At 39.3% G+C, this 21541-nt stretch overlaps 2 protein-coding genes and 2 long non-coding RNA genes across 5 annotated transcripts in view; 2 read left to right on the top strand and 2 right to left on the bottom strand.

Moving 5' to 3' along the window:
- Positions 1–2740: 2740 nt before the first annotated feature.
- Positions 2741–13910, bottom strand: LOC110051946 (uncharacterized). The gene is made up of 5 exons (XM_089280023.1): positions 13037–13910; positions 6797–6853; positions 5885–6059; positions 4795–4928; positions 2741–3621 (listed from the first exon to the last, which is right to left on the bottom strand). The coding sequence occupies exons 1-5, from the start codon at positions 13184–13186 to the stop codon at positions 3439–3441; spliced, it is 699 nt and encodes a 232-aa protein (XP_089136149.1). The 5' UTR covers positions 13187–13910; the 3' UTR covers positions 2741–3438.
- Positions 8673–10568, top strand: LOC149096940 (uncharacterized). 2 transcript variants are annotated; one of them, XR_016204268.1, is made up of 2 exons: positions 8673–9793; positions 10269–10568. It is a non-coding gene; the product is annotated as an uncharacterized LOC149096940 (long non-coding RNA). The 2 variants fall into 2 exon arrangements; XR_016204267.1 differs by having other exon boundaries at positions 8673–9803; positions 10269–10348.
- LOC149096939 (uncharacterized) lies at positions 10070–13025 on the bottom strand. The gene is made up of 2 exons (XR_016204266.1): positions 10941–13025; positions 10070–10310 (listed from the first exon to the last, which is right to left on the bottom strand). It is a non-coding gene; the product is annotated as an uncharacterized LOC149096939 (long non-coding RNA).
- A 5160-nt stretch (positions 13911–19070) lies between the features above and the next one.
- Positions 19071–21541, top strand: part of LOC110051999 (septin-2-like) — an 18295-nt gene continuing 15824 nt past the window's right edge. Inside the window, exon 1 of the mRNA XM_020758118.2 lies at positions 19071–19195. The gene's annotated coding sequence lies outside the window, so the exon portion shown is untranslated. The remainder of the gene's footprint in view (positions 19196–21541) is intronic.

Genomic DNA, 21541 nt, shown 5'->3' with positions numbered 1-21541 from the left:
ATTTGGAGAATTAAAAACCCAGACACAAGGAGTTTTACCTGGTCAAAAGTCTCCAAGAGTTTTTTGCCGTCTTGATTATTGGTCGATTTATAATGATTTGAATGATTTAGTGAAATCAAGTGACATAATTCCAGCCATTCGAACAGACCATGATGCAATTTCGATAGAGAATGGAGAGCAAGAAAATGAGCTTAAAGGTCCTGGGTATTGGAAAATGAGCTGTTCCGTGTTGAAGGATGAAGAATATGTAAATAATGTTACTGAAATGCTTCCAGTATGGACGGCAGAGGGACGCAAAGAACTTTCGGACAGTCGTAACGTTTGGGATTGGATCAAATATAAGATAACGGCACTACACCCAGTGACTCTAGCGCAAATCGTTTTAATGTGGCTAGGAAAAGTTAGAAACCTTTTATGAAGAAAAAGCTAAAGGAATACTTTTTAAATCTCGAGAAAAGAAATCATATATGCGGAGCAATTAAAACGGATCCATTTTGTATGTTAACCCTTTGGATACCAAACTTTAGCCAAAAAATACCATTTTTAACCGTTTAGTCAGGTTTTTTAGTTGCCATGACGCTACATAAGCTTAAGTTTTTCTAAGAAAGCTTTGTTTTTTTTACTAAAAGGAGAGATTTTTCGAGGATTAGGCACAAAATTGAGCAAAATTTCAATTCCGGGCATGCGCAAAAGCCATTTTTTTTTTTCGCCATTAACCGTTCTCAATTTTGTTTGTTGCCCCTTTCCTTTCTGTTTTTCTCGGCCCTTTTACACTGGCTACCTTTTGCGTTGCATGTTCTTTCTGGCTGCCTTGAAAAGTTGGATGTTAATCACGGGCGAAGCCTAGAAATGGACCTTGATCAATCATTGGCGTAGTGGACCATTTTATCACCATTTTTGCACTAAAACTAATAACTTTGTTTTTCGATTTGCGACGTCGGAATGTCGTCGATATCTAAACCTGACCATTGTGCGGAAAGGCCTAGCCTAGTTCTACTATCTGCTCATCAAGAATGTTTGATGACATTTAAATTGATGACGTCACAAGTGGTACAAAGAGCACGACCATTAAGTGGCCGTATATGGCCACTTGGGCGTCAAAGGGTTAAAGGAGCAAGAACGGTTCTACAAAAGCTTGTACAAAAGCAGTACTACTGATCCAGATATTGCAATGAAAATTTCTTCTTTCCTTAATGATTTACATATACCCACACTTTGCGAAGGCAAAATTTCAGCAGAAGAATGTTTTTTGTCTGCTTGATAGCTTTGACAATAATAAAACTCCTGGTAATGACGGCATTCCTATTGAATTCCATAAGACATTTTGGCCAGTAATTAGCGATAGCTTTATGAACTGCAATAATGAATGTTTCGAAAAAGGCCGTGCGATGTCTAGTTCTCAAAAACTAGCAATCATCACACTAATTGAAAAGAAATGGAAAGATCGTTCACTTTTAGAAAATTGGGGTCCAATTTCCCTTGTTAATGTAGATACAAAAATAATGACCAAAGCAACTGTGTCGAGGATAAAAGAAGTCTTGCCTGACATTATTCATCCTAATCAGACAGGATATGTAAAAGATCGTTTTATAGGCGAAACTATTCGATCTATTTACGATGTCATGGACTTTACTGTGAAAGAAAACATTCCCGGTTTAATGCTATTCATTGATTTTCACAAGGCATTCGACAGTGTTGAATGGGAATTTCTTTTTAAATGCCTTGAGGCATTCAATTTTGGTCCAGATTTCCTTCACTGGGTCAAAGTCTTCTATAAAAATATACAAAGCTGTATCTTGAACAACGGTATGACTTCAAATTTCTTTACGCTAGAACGAGAAGTTCGGCAGCGAGACCCGCTGTCTCCAGATCTGTTCGTAATAGCTGTAGACACTGGCTATCGCTATTAGACAGAATTCGGACATTAAAGGAATTTATATCGGAGAAGAGCAAGAAACGAAACTTTTACAGTATGCTGATGACACCACGGCGATATTAGCAGATACTAACTCAGCCGAAGTTTTATTTGAACTACTCGACCGGTTTCGAAACATTTCTGGTCTCAAGATCAATTGCTCAAAAACTGTGGGTATGTGGATAGGATCTTTAAAAGAAAGTAAAGAAGAATATTTTGGTATTAAGTGGCCTAAAATCCCGATTAAAGCTCTGGGTGTATATTTCACCTATGATCAGAAATTACTAAAGGAAAAGAACTTTATTGAAAGGCTAGATAATATTAAAAAACTCATTAATATTTGGTCGTCTAGGGGCCTGTCTATTTATGGCAAAGTGACGATAATTAAATCTTTTCTGATCCCAAAGTTCGTCTACATATCTTCGTTACTTCCTACACCAAAGGAAATTGTGAATAAACTGGATCAATTGTTATTCAAGTTCTTATGGAAAGGTACAGACAAAGTAACTCGCGTGTCAGTAATAAACAATTATGAGAAAGGCGGTCTAAAAATGATAGATTTGTAAAGCATGGTGAAATCTTTAAGGTTGGCCTGGCTAAAACGACTATTTAATGATTCAAATGCACCATGGAAGACGTATTTACTTCATCTGTTAGAGCCCGTAGGAGGTCTGTTCTTTCTAAATTGTAATTATGAAGTTTCTGATTACATGATATCTTCTCAATTTTACCACGAACTTTTGTTATGGTGGTCGGAGTTCCGCGAATCTTTTGCCTCAGAAAGTGATTGGAAAAATATTGTTTGGAATAATAAAGAGATTCGAATAGACAACAAGCCGGTTTATTATAAAAATTACTCTAAGTCGGGAATCATTTACATACACGATGTTCTATTTAACTTAAATACAGTAGACTCCTATAACTATTTTTGAACAAAATCGACAAAAGCAGTTTTCTACAATGGGCGGGCCTCCGTCATTCTATACCTTCACATTTAAAAGAAATCAGCCTAGATACACCAATCACATCTACATCACTTATAATTGAAAATAAAATATTCGATATTAAAGACAAAAAATCAAAAGATTATTACTCGCTGCTGGTTTCAAAACAAAACTCAACCTCCTGATATTATCCACAAATTGAAGAGTGATTTTAATTTCACAACCCAACAATTTAGAGAAATCTTCTCGTTACCACATTTAGTTGCACTGGAGTCATAGGTCAAGGCCTTCCAATGCAAAGTAATTAATTCTATTCTCTACACTAACAGCAAACTATGCAAAATTGGATTTAGAATCAATGATGCATGTACTTTTTGTAATGATGAACCTGAGAATTTATATCACCTTTTCTGTAAATGCCCTCACTCCAAATCGTATTGTTTTGTGGAGTAAGTTATGTAAAGTGTATTATTGTAAGTAGCACCTGTAATTGCATTGAATTGAAAGTAGTGTAAGTTGTGCGTAAGTAATTGAACCGTATAAAAACGTTTTGTCGGTGATGTAAAAACTCGATGATTACTACTGTTTCGGTGGTAAACCACCTTGATCATAACCGGGTGGAGCCTCGCCACCCTCGGCCATCATAACGGGCTGCTGTCCCGGGTATGGCTGGGCAGGATAGGCCTGTTGTTGAGACATTGTGGTCTGTTGCATCTCAACAGGATAGCCCGCTCCTTGTTGTACCACCACCACGTCAGGTTGCTGCCGAAATGAAAATCAAAACAATATTAAAAGCCTTGAAATACGGAAAGCTCCGGGAAATTACTAAGGAAAATGCAAGCCAGTTGGAAATGTGTGCCCAGGGAGGGAGGGGCAGGTACTCCTTATAATGGACTATACGGGGCGGCTCTCCCCGTAAGGGGTCCTTTTTAAGTCTCTAGGCATTTAAAATTAAAGGGTAGGGTTTTCACGAGTTGAAGTCGTTGAGGGATAGAAAAGGGTAGGAAGAACTGTCATTAAGGTATTTAAAATGGCCTTTCGAAATATCTTGTAGAGATGTATTATTGTCTATGAGGTACAAAGAATTTTTTGCCTGGAAATGGACCTTTTCGGGTTTTCTTTTTGGTCATTTTTTAGCGTTGATAAAAGTATCCTGTGGGTATGTGAAAGCAGTACCATGTTCTACGGAAATCGATCAGATTTTTCAGAATGCCTCGGAAACCCAGGAAAGAGGGACTTAAAGGAGTTTCATAGAGGAGCTACCGCGAGTTTGGGCCTTCGGCGCTCATTGTTTCGGAAATCGGTTACCATTCATCCGAGATTCCTGCTTGAAAAGGTTACATTTTCTGTCAAAAATGGTATATAAAGGGGTAAGGGTTTGTTCCTCCGGGAAGAGCCTCCCCGTATAGAAGTCTATAAAACTTCGTTGACTTCTACGCCCTCCCCCCCACCCCCCTCCCATGCCAGGACGGCTTGCGGATAAGTCTTGTAAAATGTCTGTGTTCGTAGTTCTGTCACGACTGCACGGCCCTCAATTCCAGACTGACGGCAGAAAATAACCATCCTTTTTGGATATGTTTTCTCAACTATAGGAATTTTGGCGTAGTTGCATCTGTGAAGGTGAGATGACTGGCGTCTGTTTCTGTGAGTTGTACTATCTTGTCAAGTTATTCTTTAATGTAATTGGTGCTTGGCCATGCTCGTCTCTATGATTATACCGGGAAGTCAAAAGTCTGATAATAATTATTACTCGGTTATATCTTGAAATACTTTTTATGGATGACAGTCACCAGGGTACAATCAGGTTGATCAAGGATGTTGTTTTTGGGCTCTCCTGAACTCTCATAGTTTGCAATCATGAGGTATGCAAGCGCGAGTCGATAATAGAATCTCGAGCAGTACGTGACACAGTAATAGTAGAATTGCGTGACTTACAGCTGGTCGAGCGCAGCAAGTTCCTTTACAGCCAATGATGGAGCCAGACAGCGTCAAAACGGCGGCGGAGGTGCTCATGAGCACAATGCACAAGAAAATGCTCTCAATCGTCTTAATGTCACCGCAGTTGTGCACTGCGAACGGATAAAATAATGAATAAGCAAACGTCACTGAGCAATAGCTTGTAACTAATTCATGGGTTTTCAGTGTGGATAATGTAGTAGTAATAGCAAGTAAAATATACCCAGAAATTAAATCAGGATAAGTTTCGCTACAAAGATATGATCAAGAGGCGTGTTAGAAGATTAGAACTGGTGTTGTTATGGAATAAGTAACACACTGCACCCCAAGCTAGTACCTCTATTAAACGGCCATCCTCGGGGAAATATATAGATAGGGGCCGCTTAAAGAGGGCTCGTCGCTTAATAGAGGTAAAAACAATAGAAAAGCCCTCTTCGGGACCTTGATTACTGAATGCCTAATAAGGGGTGACTGTCTAATAGGTGGCCTTCGACTGTATACAAATTGATTCCTCTGGTTTCAATTCAAGACAGTGGCATGATTACCGAATGTTACTTATGGAGTTTTCTGTGAATGGCATGGCGTTTGTTTCATCTATTTCTTCGTAGTGGTGATTGAACTAGAGACTGTAGCCATCCCACAATAGCCTTCTAGGAATCCCATTCCTGGTTCCCCTCACTTAGAGGGTAATGCAAACCATGACTTTTTACCCAGGGGGGAGGGGACCCCATATATAAAGGACGGGGGTGTTCGTCGTACCTTTTAGGGGCTAAAAAAGCGGTTTTGGTACCTCTGGGGATGTTCAACCTCAAAAGGTCCACAGCAGGAGGTGTTGCGGTACCTTTAAGGGTAATGTGATGTTTTAGAATTGGTACCGCTTTGGATGAAAAAAATTTCAAGCCACGCCCACAAGCAGGATCTTGGTACCTCTTAGAGGGTTTTTTCAAAATTTCCGACGAGCACTCCTGTCCCTTTCATGTGAGAGTTCTGCTCCCCTGGTTATAACTCTCTTACCCTTAATTCATCCCCACTCGAATTCCTAAACTACACGAACATCCCGCTTTCTTACCTGTAATAGGGGTATTATCTGTGTCATGACATATACAAACATCCCCAATTTGATCACAGTTCGTCTCCACCACCTCCCTGACAACCCTCCAGATCACATATGCGATAGAGGCAATAATTGCTTGGATAATGGAGGCAATAAACCAAAGAATGCACATCACCAAGTAGAAGACCAGCTGCAAATGAAAACTTTATGGTAAGTTTACATTAGGCGCTCTCCAGACCGGTCTTGTTCCACCACCCCCACCCCCACCTCCCACCCACCCCCCCTCCTCCCTGCTTCCCATTCTGATGAGCAGCCCGTGATCACGCGCGCACATACAGCGGCGTGACACTACTGTGACAGAACGTGACAGAACGTGACATTACGCCAAGGGAGCATGGGGTTGAGATACTCATCGTCCGACATATGGCTTAGGGGTGCGAAATGCACAGTTGGTATTACTAAGAATCTTCAGGACAGAACCCATCCAGACATTTTTTAAAGAAGTGGAAAAAGCTGTCACATATTACTTTCTGGATGGATCTGGCATGAATTGTTTATATAGCATTTCCCTACGGATATAAAACGCCCTTTCAGGAGTGTGCGACTCGAGAAGACCGCTGAAAGTAACGCTAGGGTTGGGCGACTCGAGTAAGCGAGCATTCAAGTAAGTAAGTAAGATTCAAGCTAGAGTTTTACTTCATAACACTAGCTTTTTTGGTTGGATATCTTTTTGCTAATCAATCAAGAGCACGCGTTGGCACTCTGATTGTGAGGATCTAGGCTTGGAATGCCGATTTTAAACAAGGAATTCTCGGACTTCTCGCGTTCTGTCTTTGCAGAGGGTCCAACTTAGGCTTTTTCAATCCCGCATCCCGCACCACTCAGAATGTTTATCCCGATCTCTCGGATATACTCGTATCTACCTACCACTGTTTTGTTTCTCTTCAGCCATGTTACGATTCCTAAGGCAGCAATAACTGCCAGCTACAGGAAGAAAGATGAAGGGACATCAGTGAACTACTCAGCCAAACAACTAAAGAACGGGTAACAATCAACGAACTAAGCAAATGACTTATGAGCTCAGAATGAGTTAACTTAGACTAAGAAACAGTAAGATCAGTTAAGACAATTATGAACGAAGACGCTAAGAAACTAACGAGCAAACTAACAATCGATCGAGTTTTTTACAATAACTGCAGAAATTTTCGACAGACATACGAATTTCTCGCGTTTTGATTTTATTTTGTTCCTTCAACCTTTTTGTTATTGTAAAAACAAATTGACGTCAGTTTTTCATGCGTGTGTCCTGTTATATTGTCGTCTGTCCCGTTATATTGACAATGATATGCATTTACGTCATAGCATTTTCAAAGTAGTCTGTGGATCCATAGTCCCCTTCCAGTAACTAAGGTGGATCCACTCGGCTATCGCCTCGTGGAAAATTGGCGTCTGTTTGTTGAAATGAAAAAGCCAAATCGGAATTTCAAGAATTAGAGCATTAGGTATGCGTTTTTGTCCCTAATCAACAGAAAAATTGGCGAAAGTAATAAACGACTTTTCGACATCGTCAGGACGTCATTGTCAAGTAAATGTGTTGGTTAGAGTCTGCATTATAAACAAATCTAAAATTATGCGCATAAGCTTAAGCTGGCAAAATACGTTCAGTGACAAGAAAACAAGAACAACTGACTAACAGGAAACTAAATTAATTAAACAAACAACTTTGCTACACATAGTCAGGATGTCATCGTCAAGTAATACTACTTCGGCTAATTTTTGTGTTGAAAATATTTCCTCAAGCCTCACTTCTTCAAGTAATTCTCTTCTTTTGTTACAAAAAAAAACCCCAAAGCACTAGAAGCATAAATTAGGCATGAACACGGATGCACACAGCATTAATTCTTGAATCTCTGATTTGGCTTATTAGTATAAGTAATCAAAAAGTGGCGAGCGAAATTATTGCTTAACTCACGAGTATTATAGTATTTGATTAATATCATGGGGTGGGTTTTTGACTTGTTTATTGTATCAAGAAATCTTGCGCCAAACATTGCCATGGAAATTTTATAACTGCGCATGTGAAATTATAAATTAACGCTGAAATTTCGGAGTAATTTGTCACCCTTGATATCAACGAGCTAAGAAAGTCATGTAGCTAAACAACGAGATCAAGAACAATAGCGATAGAAAGAAGAATTTTGGAACCAGATGAAGAAGCGAACTACAGAATACAGCTGTTTTGAGAAAGGTTGTCCGTACCAAAGCGTAAAAGTGTAGGCGACAATGTCGAAAAGCATTATAGGTAGTGGTAGTTAACGCTTTAAGCTCAAGGTGTTTCAGCGTGACAGAAGGAGACAGCTTAAAGGAGCTCACTCATGGTAATTTGAGTTATTTTGGCCACGTACAAAATTACCTTTAAATGAAAGGAAACCTGAAAATAATAGTGAACTAAGATAGAAAAAACACCAAAGAGATAATAATAATAAACCATAAAGGAACAAGGATGGCTAAAGATGGAGAAGATTAACGCGGATTACAAGCCAAGGACTTGAAACTCATCAAGGCTAGTCTTTTCAAGACTTTCCCGCAAACCGTGAGGTAACTCCTTTAAACACGTGTATTTATGCGTTTTTTCTCCGTTGTTGCTGTAACACCAAGAGCATACGCCAAGCAACGGTGGATTAACTATCACTATCCGTTTTGTATCACTGATCAGCATTCGCGTTTACGCTTTTGTGGGGCACAAAAGGAAGTTTTCTATTCGGCAACGAAGCTTGCGGCCATTTGACAAAAAAAAACTATCCAATCGCGGAAAGCCCAATAGTGAGGGATGTTGAAAAGTCTCCACTTGATTTAAAAGTCTACGTCCTGAGCACTCCGTCAGTCCTTATTGTAACCTCGTTTCCAAGTTCTCTCTTCTTCCCGTCCAGGGAGGGAGGGAGATGAGAGACTGGGAACGAGGTTGCCTTACCTTATCATTTAAAAAAAGTAGTTTCGAACGTGGAAAAATTTAAGAAAAAAAAAAAAGGTTATGGGCAGTTTACCAGTCCGCAATATCCCGATAAATTAGGACAGTCATGACGTCATAAAGCTATTGTTTGCAGGGAAAATGGCGGACCTTTTATGCGGGCGAAGAAAATATGTTGTTTCCAGTCTCGCAGAGAGTCTGGCCAGCATTATCCAGGACTTTTTCCGACCAAACGTTGAGAAGGAGAATAAGCGGCCATTTTGGTAGTGGGAGAACGTTGACTGTCTTCTAATCATTGAGTTTTTTTGATGTCAAGCGACGATGTAGACGCGATTTTGGGGCCAAATATTAAGGTTAGTAAAGTGTACGCGTTATTTTCTAGTATTCACGTATTTTTCATTGAGCTGCGTATATTTTTTACTGGTTGTAGTGTTGTTAAAGTTTCATCATACCAAATTACACGGTTGTAAACAACGTCGATATTTTGTAAACTCTCTTTGAATTTGAGGCGTTACATGTGTACCTGAACCGCTGTTGTTATAAGGCTTGAGTAATGCATCGTTTCTTCATTTTTATGACAGTTGTTTTCAATTTCTCTCTCTTAAGTACATGGAAGAGCATACTCGACTGCTCGAGGCACTTTGCCAAATTTTTGGGGAAAAAAACAAAGGGAAAAGAGAGGAAATAAGACGTCGCTAAGTAGGCGGACGAAATTAAACAAATTTGGGAGGTCTTTGTTTTCGTGGATTCACCGAATGTGCACCCCAGTTTTATCACTGGAGAGCCAACAGCCTGTTGAAAACCACCTACAGCACAGAAGTGGCAGCGAAACAGACAGGCCAGGGGTAGTGCAGTGATTCCCTGTAAATGGATGCTATCAGTATCCCAAGGAATGGCACAAAGGGTAGAGAGATTGTTTGTGCTCATTTACCAGACGTTGAGGGCCATGCAAACATGTAAGTTAAGGTTTGTAGGGGGCATTGTACTCTTTTTTTTTTTTTTTGGCATTTTTTAAAAACTATACACACTGCAGCTGTTCCTAGTAGATGATGATTCTTTTCACCTCCCCATGAAGCTTGAATGTACCAGAAAGTAATGTTTTTGCAAAATAATTTTTATGAACGCAAAGACTGAAAATGTACGAGAGTTTAGAATGTAGTGTCGAGTGTTGAACATTACTAATTGTGGAACTAATGCAAAACATTAATTGGTTGTGAACAGGAAACATATCAGTTTGGTTAAGAGTATGTAATAAAAAATAGAAAACATAAGAGTTATCAGACCACTTGAGGGCAATCTCTTATTTAGTGAGACTACTGTGGTAACTGCATTCAAAATAAATTCATATGTTAAAACGAAAAATACATTTGTAATAATATTGACATCTGTAAGCAATGTAATAATCTTCTAAGCAGTTGTGATTTGTTTCAGGTCCTGCATTCTGCTAAGAGGCAAATTCAAGGTCGAAAGTACCTAAAGAGTGAATAAAATAAAATGGATTTCACTTCCAAGATTGAATTTGTTTTGTATACTTTAAATAAATATATAATAAAACCTTGGGACATGTCGATGGATTGTGAATGCTCCCTTGGCAACCTGTCCAGGAATTATATTTTAATATTTTTGGGTAAATAACTTGTGAAAGTCAGCAATTATATGTAAGTTTTCATAATTTAAATGTGGAAATCAGACATGATATCTTTTAGCACAGTAACAAATAGATATAAGAAATATTTGAAATAAATACCAACATGGAGAAATTTCAGATTTACAAAGAATATATTAACAGAATTTTTGACTATCCCTGCATCTGAAAACACTAAAATTTTGGATACATTCTTTCTAGCTTAGTTTATTTTGTATAAAAGAACAAGAATTTCTCACTCGTATGCGTTATTGAAAATCCTGTTTTAATGATGATTTCATTTCCTCGATTTAGCCAAAACGTATAACATTTTGGACATCTACAATTTATCTTTGCTGGCATATAAGAACACGCGCGTGCTGTCGATTTCGGCCCGATAATCCCTAGATAAGAGGAAAGCCTCAATTCTCATATCGATCATTTCTGTGCTTAGAAAAATGCAGAGTAAAGATGCTTACCGATTGTACGGTCTCTTTCCAAAGAATGATAACAGCAGCTCGTCAAACGTGGCCCGCATTGCGTTCTGTGGGCCGTTCTGTGGTGTTTCCTTTGGTCCGAGGATAATCGTTATCTGGTCAGAATTGTCTGTGACATGGAACGCGAACACAAACTTTCCTTTTATTTTATAATCTGGACAGTATTTAACTCAATTCGAGATAAATATATACCTCCTGAAGGCCCGCATTCATGGCATTGGAAAGTATTCGCGACTCTCTTTGTCAGCCATCTTGAATCTCTTGGTTTGTTGTGAAACACAACACTCCACTCAAAACACGCATTCTCATTGGTTGAAACGTGAGTTTCGTGACATCACAGATGTCCTAATTTATCGGGATATTCCGGACTGTTTACACAACGTCAGTCTGGTCTTCACAGTTTGAACTTGAAGTGGACTCAAATTCTTCCCATACGTGAATATTATTAGTGGATGCTGACCATTCTTTCAACCAGAACGTTAAAGTACTCTTTCCTCGTGCGGAACAAAGGAATGTTCTCGTAGTCAAGTGAACCTGTCTGCTGAATAATTAGCTGGTTCCGGGGAACTTATACGACTTAACTTATTACCTTTTGTGCGTGTTATGTTCTGTGTTTTGTTCTCACTATTTTGTTTTCACGTCGGCCCAAGTTTAAACATTTTCGTCAAGGCCAGAGGACATGATCGATATAAGCATAACGCAGCCGTACTCTCAAAAATAAAAGCGCAAGCGAAGGAAAAAGAAAACAAATATGTTAGCGCATCCCAGGCATGCCTGATTTATAAATTATGATCTCATTTCATGTCAAGCACTGTGTACCCACGCCAGGCCTGTTTAGAGACTATTCAAGGCCAAAATGAAAAGAAAAAAAGAAAGAGAGAAAGAACGTGACGCTAGGAAGAACGATTCAGTTATAGAATCAAACGCGGCCGAGCTACCCATGACACAGTGTTTCGTGTGAAAAAAAAAATCCTTGGGTTGACATCAAACTGGAATGATTAAGACATAGAAACATAATTCTTCGTTTTGAGCACTACATTAAAAATGGAAATTGCTTCAAGTCTAATGCGTCGCATATAAATTGTTAATTTGGGGGTCGTGTTTGGACCCGTAAGCAGTCTTTTCAACCGTAACTACCAAGAACTGTCACGTTACATCAACGAATAATTTGTTCATGCCACATAAAAGGAATTTCACTTGATATTTTCTCATTTACTTCGTGTTTATTTTAATCATGGATCATTGCCATCCTTTAGCTATAACGTTCTGTTAAACGATTACATATAACTCTTGACTAATTTGTCCTGGCTGTATATTCAGTTGGAACTATACGGTCTGTGGTTACATGAGACAAGGGTAGAGACAGAAAATTTCAATCAAACGATAGATTTCAGTGTATTATAATGAACTTCTTTTGCTGTTTTTTTGATACTTTTGCAGGTACCTTTGGTGCAACCATTAGCCTTTATGATTACACAGCAATACAAGTGAAAAACAGTACAGATTTTTTTTTCGAGTGCATCTTCGGTCATTAGTTGTTATTCACCTTCCTTCCCAGGTGGTCTTCTTTAAAAATGAGTAATGGCTCGTTTAATATCTTCACCAGAACGGCGACACTGCAGATAGTTTCAAATCTATGCACACAAATTTTCAGAAACCGTCCGTGCGCAACCCCACGGTCGCAGCGCGGGCGGAATGTGTTGCTGAACACTTTTTGCCGCTTTTTGAGGCGAAAGGCACGAAAGAAACTGAAAATTTTTGAAAGCAAAACTTTGTCCAACGAGGCCACCAAACATTATTTTCAAGTCGTGGAAAACCATTTAAGCAATTGGTTTCGTAATTAAAAGAGAATCCAAAGTGACATTTTCAACATCCTAAGTCAGCGTAAACGAAATCTTTAGCGGCATATAAATACGGAATCCTGATATTACTAAAAGAAACGTGCACTTGAACACCACCTAACATAAATAATCAGTCGCTTGTTGAGATGAAACGAAGAAAGAAAACTCTGGAAACTAATTTATAGACCTAACGGTAGACAACGAAAAAAATATTAGTGCAAAACAATAATTATTTACCCCAACTCCAGACCACAGGCCAGAACCGTCAAGGCCACCTTTGTTGAGATAGATAAATCCACATATCAGCTCGATTAACGCTATTACTCCAGTCATAATGCCAAGTTTTCCGGCCGCCTTCGCCTTGTCTTCCTCTACTTGATCGTTCATCGCGGTATAATCTCGATTTTGTCACTAAAATAACAGAAGAGAAGAGGAACCAGAGAGCTCGATCACTCAATTCTTAAGGGGTGTGCCGTATATTATGACACAGGCACAAAAACGAATTAATTGTTATTCTTTTGTGTGTTTTTTCCTATTATCAAGCCGTAACCAAGGCAACTATTGCGGACAGCACTTTGTCCAATGGTTCGAGACTCGTAGAATCAGTGGTTATCGAGGAAGTTCGAAAATTTCCTTGTTCCAGTTGTGCGACCAAGGCGGTAGCTGAATGATATACTTTGTAGAGAATAAACGTAGAGCGACGAAAAGACGTTCACCAGGACTGATGGGTTCACGGTACAACAATTTCTTGGAAAACATGGGACCACAAGATAAAGGAGATGGTCAAACCTTTCAGGTGTCATCCGAAAGTATTTGTAAAATGACTCGTGGTCATTTTCACGCTTTTTCTATTACCAGAGTATGGTATTCACCCTCTGGGAAGCGATTATGAAAGATCTCTCTTACCAGGGGCCCATGCATTCTTACCCAATATCTCTTGAGGTATTTTCTCTTCTCTTTCGACTTTGTCGTAGGTGAAAGAGAAGATGAAACGCTTGTCTACAGCTGCCGCCATTACTTTGAATAAGTCCTCGTGATTTCCCGTCTACGTGCGCCTTGACGTACGTTCAACGCACATAAAAAAAAGCGCGTCCTGTTACGTTTTTACGCTACGGTGGAAATTAGGAACGTACGTTTTTTACGCACGTTATACTTACGTAAATTTTTACTTGACAGTGGAAATCCACCTTTGCGGTTTAAGTGTCACTATGATCAAATTCTCGATATCCATTTTTTTTTTACATTTTCGTACACAATGGGTCTTCCCCTAGATATCTTGCGAAATTTCAATCTATTACGAACGTTAGAACTCACGGTTTTTGGACCTTTATTTTCGAGAATTTACGGCCGCCATTAATTTTCCCTGTTCCAAGTCTTGGTTGAGAACTGGAGTAAATGACGTCATTTTCTCAAAAATACCGCACGGATTGAAATTATAATAATAATTAGTGTAGAAAATTGCACGAATATAAGAGCCAAAGGTTTTGTTTTTCGTTATGCGAATTACTTTTGGCGAGTTACACAACACGGAAAGTTTGTTTTCCGGACAACCAATTATGGTCACAACGAATTTGCTGAGCTACATATCGGAAAATTTATTTCCTGACCACAGATATGAGGATCATCATGGCCATTTGCCGAGCTACACGGAAAATTTGTTTTCTTACCACAACTCATGACCATTTGTCGTCGCCGAGCAACAAAACATTCTTTTCTGAAAACGCGGGCTTTAGTTACTTGTTGTCGATGGCTAGCGAGTCAAAATACATCTAGCTTGGTAGAAATCATATACACTTCGAATCTATACGACGAATACGTGTTTTACGAAAACTGCAGAAATTCCCGCGCGCTCATTGGCTAATTTTCATTGTCAATATGCGGACAGGCACATGAATTTATAATTTATGCGATGCGTCAACGGGCGAGAGCGAACAATAGGCTATTTTACGGTTGTGTGCTTAGTTATCTGGCCTGTGACTGCAAGCGAGGCTGAAGGTGACCTTGCTTTGATACAGACCTCTCTGCTTTTCTCATGTAAATGCCAACTAGTTAGCATAAGAACAACTTGATTTACACAACAAAAGCAGTCAGGTCTTTATCAAAACAAGATCACCTCCAGCCTCGCTGCCATTCAAAGGCCAGGTCACTGAACAGACAACAACCTCGTTCTCAGGGTCTTTAGCCAGGGTAAAGACCCTGGGAACGAGGTTGAACAGACAACTCAATTTGTTAAACTGCGTGCATGCGCTCATGATGTAATTTGCCCCTGCTGTGGGGGGGGGGGGGGGGGGGGGCAAATCGGCGAACAAATCCGTAACTAAAATTCTCGATCCAAACTGGATTAGGATTGCGTAACACTGCGTGAACGAACGTACCACATCTTCTGCCTTTTCCCTGTGCTATCAAACCACAAAAAAGGCACAAAAATGTCTTGACAAGGAGGTCTTGATCAGTAAAACGCAGGCCTCTAGAAATTACGATTCCCCACGAATCTCACAAAGGGAAAAGTAAATCAGGACAAATTATCAGTACTCACAGGTCCACGGGCAGGTTTATTGGCTCAGAGGCTCCCTTCTCAACTGGTTAAGACTCGACTGGTTTGATACTTCTTTCGACTGGTTTACAAGGTCAACTGAACTCAAATCACAAAACGCTTATCTGTTATACTCTACATCATGTAACATTGCATGCTATCGAGCTAAACGTTAATTTCTGGTCCTTGACACAGATCTTTCTCGGCTATTTAAGGTTACTTCCGATCTTCAAGGGCACACAAAAAATCGTTTTTTCTTTTATTTAACAAAATTTAAGTCAGTCATTTTATCTTAAGTTTACAAAAGAAAAGTATTAAAAATCTCAAAAAGCAGCCGACTTATTCAGAGAAAAACGTATTTTCAAATAAAGTTAATAAACCAGGAAGGTGTCATAATCTCTTAAATGGACGAAACTACCAAGAGAAAACGGCCATCCTGGAACTCGTATTTCATGTTATTTGGTATTGTTTATATCGCGCATTTGTTCTTTTTCCTTTGGCTACTTTGCCCGTTTTAGTGTCTTTCTCTTCAATGCGACAGCGGGATAGAAAACGTGTTGCAATGCCTTGCTTTTCCCGGGAAATCCAGATCCGATTGTCTTTGAGGCTAGGAGGTCCTGTTGTTCCATTGGTTTGCGGTGTCATAAGGCGAGATAATCTCCTAGCGTGGTGCAAGTTGTGTACGAACCTTGACGAGCTAAAATCTGAATGAACGGCAGAGAAATGTCTAGACAAACAACAGGTAACCCAAGCGTAATATAAGAGTTTATATGGAGAACTGTGGCTAAAATATAAGAGTTTACATGGAGATCAGGAGTTGACATTAAATTCGTTTAATGTATGGGTAATTTACCGAATAAAGGCTCTTGAACATTCAATGTGTCATTTGTTCTCATCCTGGAGAGTTTAAACGAGATTTGAACGAATTTTGAAAGATTTGTCCTACGGTGTTATAACAAACTCTGGCCAGTTTGACGACAAAATACTCTTCGGAAACGAGTCAAATTTGCACACAAAAATAGCATTTACTCACAATATTTCTCGCTGAACTCACTATGTAAGGCCTGTAGTTTCTCTCTCTGCAATCCATAGGCCATACAAACTCTTATATTTTAGCCACAGTTCTCCATACAAACTAGTCTTATATTACGCTTCGGTTACCTGTGGACAAACGAGTGCGAAGCAAACAAACGCCCAAACACAAGCTAGGCAACCGAACAAACAGATGGTCGAAATAAAGTGCAGCTCGACGCTCGCTGTCCAGGTAGCAAAAAGCAGTTTAAGCAGCAATGGCAACAACGCCAAAGACAACGTCGATTAAAAAACGACTCAATATTGAACCTACAAATCTCGCGAGAATTTAGACGCTGCGTTGCATATTTCTGACAGTATAGACATGTTGAATGGATCTAAATTCTCGCGAGATTTGTAGGTTCAATATTATTAAGTCGTTTTTTAATCGACGTTGTCTTTGGCGTTGTTGCCACTGCTGCTTAAACTGCCGTTTAATCGGTTTTAGGGAGTTTGATTAAGCTGAGCACAGTACATAGCGCTGATCTGATCAATCCTGGTTTTCTTCGAATTTTTTCCTGAATTTTATCTAAAATTATTAAGATGATTATTCCCTTCAGCCAAACAAACACATCAGTGGTAAAACACATTGCGGCCGAGAGCCGTACTCAAAAAACGGATTGGCGTACGCGTTCGCGTGCGTTTGACATTTCAGGCACAAAACGCCACAAAAAAAGCTTGAAAAGTTGCCAAAGTGTTGAATGTTAACATTTAACGTTGTTTTACGCTGTAACAAAAAGCTTGAAAAATTACCAAAGATGGAAACTTCTGAGCGGCCCGTACTGAGAAAATCCGGATTGCTGAAGCGCATGCGATTAGGCAATCAGTTTCAAGAATTTAGGACTCCGGACGGCTGAGCTAAAGAAAAAAATAAGCCCAGTCAATAATTTGGCTTTCAACGGTTTCTAACAGTCTGCACTTCTTATTAATTTGAAGTCCGGCGCAATGCCACTCTTGGAATTGTTTTGAATCGTGGACCAAAACAAGCCGCCATCCAATTTGGAGTCTCACGGTGCGAGGTCGATCTGTTTTAGTGAAATTATTACAGTCGAACTTCTACATAACGGTCACCTTAGGGACAGAGGAAAGTGTCGTTGTCGAGAGGTGGCCGTTATGGGGAGTCAGGGGTGTATTATGGTATTGGTTTTTTTTCGTGGGGTTAAAGATCAGCGATTTCATCTCAGTCAAAAAATGCTAAGTGTAGCATGTAAATACGCTACATAATCAAAATGTATCGATAAAACAGAAACCAAACAGAAACGGAGACAAACGACGTGTGCTATGGATCAAGTTTTGAGCGTGACCTTTTCCAATAAAGAATGGGGTTTTGTATACACTGTTCGTCAGTCGCTCATCAACTGGCCGCTGGCGAGAGGATTTTTCGGCAATTGGGACGCTGCATGAAGTTGTAGAGAGGTGGCCGTTGTAGAAAGTTTAGAATAAGGGTGAATGTATGGACTGTCCGCCCGTGGGGGGGGGGGGGGTTGCCATGCCATATATGGGCTATATAGGTATGTGTCACTGTGAAGGGTATGGTTTTCAAGCAGTTTACTCTAGGATAGGGTATATAAATCAGAGCGTCTGGGTCTAGAATAGGGTATCATTTTTCACAAAACTGACCGGTTGGTTGAAGATTTTATCTAGAGTAAGGAAACCAGGAATTGCCAGTCAATATTTATAACAAAATTAAATCGGCAAGTTTAAATTGACGCAAATCAGCCTCAACAGTGTCAATAGATGGGAGGATTTGGGGAGTTTACTCTAGTATAGGTTAGCAAAATTCAGCTGAACTAGCTCTGGTCTAGGCTAAGGGTTCCAGGGTCCTAGCGGCACATCCCCACCCAGAAATTCCCAAAGTACCCCCCCGGCACTGTCCGCCGGGAACAAAACAAGTGGCCCCTGTAGAAAGGTGGCCGTTAGTGGAGGTTCGACTGTAATTTGTCCATCAAATCGGGGCTGCTGTAGGTGGGCCGCAACTGATGGTAGCAATTGTTTTCTTGTCGTGAGAAAATGAAACTAAGCGGAATCTGACGCAAATATTTAGTTGCCATCAGAAATCTACGGGAATGATTATTGTGTCTCACGGGTACTACGTGTGGTTAATTTAGCGTCATATTATAAATCAAAGGCCGGGGAAAAATTTGGTCCGCAACTTCCAAAGAGGACGTCGAACTCGTTGAGGTTATAGCGCAGAATCGAAAAGGGAGAGGTAGCCCATAGAACAGCTGTCTATTTTTGCTTGATACACGACCTGAGACGAGAATAATGATCATGACACATCAAGACCATCGATTCTTTCTTTTCTTTCACGTTCTTTGTACTCAGCCTTGCCCTTCAAGCTCGGTCTTGTATTGTGCTCCAAAAGCGATAAAGCGTTTATTTTTGTACGGGAGGTTTCTAGTGAGAGGTTTGATTGTCAAGTTCATACGAGGGGCGGTTGCGTGCTTTCGCTCGATTTTATGCAGGACTGTACTTTCTTCTAGTTTGGTAGCTCGCAGCGTGGGAGAAATATTGTGGGCTTTATTTAAGGAAGGTCACGTTTGAAAGGTTATTTATCATCTCGTGAACGTTAACGGCAACTGTAGTACGTCTGGAAAAGGTGAATATATTAACGGGCATTTTCCACGCGTGCTCCACGCGTGGGCGTCTCGAGGTGGTTCGCTGGTGTTCATGGGATTTCTCGTTGTCAAACTCGAGTCGGAAGTCCATGCATGAAGTCATTGTGTTTGAGGTCGGCCTCACCCCAGTCAAAACCAACAAGGAGAATATTTCTACTCTCCAGCTACTAGAAGGTAAGAAAATGCTGTTATTGGGAATGCTAGTTCTATTCCCAGCCAGAGAGATAACGCGAAAACACTAAGAGAAAATACATGGGCACTCACACATTCGGTGATGCATTGCGCGCGGGAAATCTGAACTTCAAATATTTCAATTGAAAATATGGCAAATTATGCTAGCATACTTTTTTCTCAACTTAGTAGATTGAATTAGTATAAGAGACTTTTCCTAAGCAAAGAACATTATATTTGTAGGGATATTGCTAGCAGTGAAATGTGACATTTTACAACGTAAACCATCTGCAGTTGAGTCGAGTTTAGATAAGCTTAACCTTGCTTCGCTCGAGGTTCGAGAATTCATGTTTTCGGTTCTTCATAACATTTGCGGATTAAGCTTATGGAATATTGAATGCTTTGTAATAGATATTGCCGGCAACAGATATGTAATACCAGGTCTCGATTGATTTGAGTGTTTAATCGTGATATGCGATACTGAACAATTATTATACGTGGAAGTTGTGTTATTTGCGTAACATTACCAAATCAAACTTTACATCGACCCCCTGATGATCTGGCTAATTGTGAAAGTTGTAAGAGATTGGAAAAACCTCGGAGGAAAAAAGATGTTTTAAACTTAAAAAAGGCGTCGATAGACAGCATTGTTCCTTAGGTTTTAAATTTTATGTATTTTTGTTCGGGGCTATTTCGTTCATAAAATAACTCATATTTAGTCTATGTCTTAATTATTAATGATAATCCTATTATTCATAGTTTATGTTAAGCTTGTACATTCACTGGAAAATAAGGTTACTTTAGATTTTCCTCAGCAAATTTCATTTTCACAGTTGATTTTTAGGAATGAAATTTATTCCTAATAAAAATCAATTTGATGTTGTGACTTCAGATGCAATATTTATCATTTGTAGAGTGTGATGTTGGATAATTCTAAGCAAATTATAATATTTTGTTCTTAACACATGCAAGTTTATAGAAAACATAAATAAATTATTTAAACACTGTGGATGCTATATAAATGTTTGAATATTTGCCATTCAGTGGTTGAAACAAAGCATTAGAAAGTGATGTGTATAATTTTTTGAGCTTGTTACATCCGGTTTTTGAGATACAGTAAATATGATGAATATGGAAAACATGCAGCTTCATGATCAGAAAAACAGAAATTTAAACCAATCAAGGTATGGTCCTTGTCGTTCTCGTCATTCAAAATAGAAGGCAAAACAGAAGACAAAATAATGTTCTGCTTGTAAATTTGCCTTAATTGTTTTCATACAATTACTTATGGAGCAAACTGAAAGGTTAGCCTTTTCATTTTCTTTGAGGACCTTAAATTGAATTTTTTATATTAATTCTAATCAGTTTTATTGGTTCCAAGACGCTTATGATTTTGCACTTAATGGGGGAGGGTGGAGAGTGGGAGTGCAGAGAGGGACATTGACAGAGTTGCATGTCTAACCTCAAACCCTTTGGGCAGGTTTCATAAACAAACTCAGACCCACAGTCATTTAAGGCTGAATTGTAGTTGAGATGATGATTCCATAAAACCATGGCTATTAGCCTGAGTTCTCTGTTAGCACTGATAAGCAGCTAAAATCGCTATCTAGAAGTAGTCCTGGGTTTCACTCTTGAGATTTTTGAAAATACTAAATGTCTAATTGTACATATGGAGGAATCTTAAAGTTTAATATTGCTGGTATGTTTAGCGAAGACCTTGGCAGATGTCTTAAGCTAAAAAAAAAATTGTCAGTGTACAGTTTTAATGTCGACCACCACAAAATATATATCTATGTTAAGCTTTAAATAAAATGGATTATCCTATAAATTGTTTCACTCCCGTTATATCTTTGACTAACAATTATTATAAGAAAACAGCGGCCTAGAAACCCAACATGACTGACATCAAGTTTAGTTATTACAAATTTACCAATATGTGTTACGTTGAAGGCCTTTGCCAGATATTTTTATCGCAAAGAACGGAAGTCCCTGGCATGTTTTCTTCTTTTTTTTTTTATAAGATTTCTTGGCAATCTTCAGACCAAATTTTGCTGTAATTCCTGGTATTAGCACTCTGTGAAAGAAAAGTCCCTTTTTCACTTTGTGAACATTTCATGCCTTTGCTGTGCAATGATGTCAACACCAATTATACCTCAGTTGCCTACTGACGTTATAAAACCAACAGAAGACTTGTTGTGTCCTCAGAAACTCTTAAGACAGGAATACATTTAGTGGGTCTAGGATAGTGCCATATGGCACAAAATGTAATAATAAGCTTAATATTTGGCCAATTCGTTTCAAATTTGGACACCAAAAGGATCTTCGAGAGATCTTCACATTGAAAGCATG

Source organism: Orbicella faveolata, unplaced genomic scaffold, assembly GCF_042242905.1.
Source record: "Orbicella faveolata isolate gen_17 unplaced genomic scaffold, um_ofav_v1 contig_47, whole genome shotgun sequence".
NCBI classification, from domain to species: Eukaryota; Metazoa; Cnidaria; class Anthozoa; order Scleractinia; family Merulinidae; genus Orbicella; species Orbicella faveolata.
Note: the sequence above shows the minus strand (reverse complement) of the source record. Positions and strands in the feature narration are given on the sequence as shown.

Bases quoted from the DNA above. Each gene is read 5' to 3' on its own strand.
- LOC110051946 (XM_089280023.1), bottom strand. From the start codon at position 13,186: ATGAACGATCAAGTAGAGGAAGACAAGGCGAAGGCGGCCGGAAAACTT. The intron at 6,854-13,036 runs GTAAATAATTAT...TTCTTCCTGTAG, and splicing joins GCCTGTGGTCTGGAGTTGGG to CTGGCAGTTATTGCTGCCTT. The intron at 3,622-4,794 runs GTAAGTCACGCA...TCATTTCGGCAG, and splicing joins CTTGCTGCGCTCGACCAGCT to CAACCTGACGTGGTGGTGGT.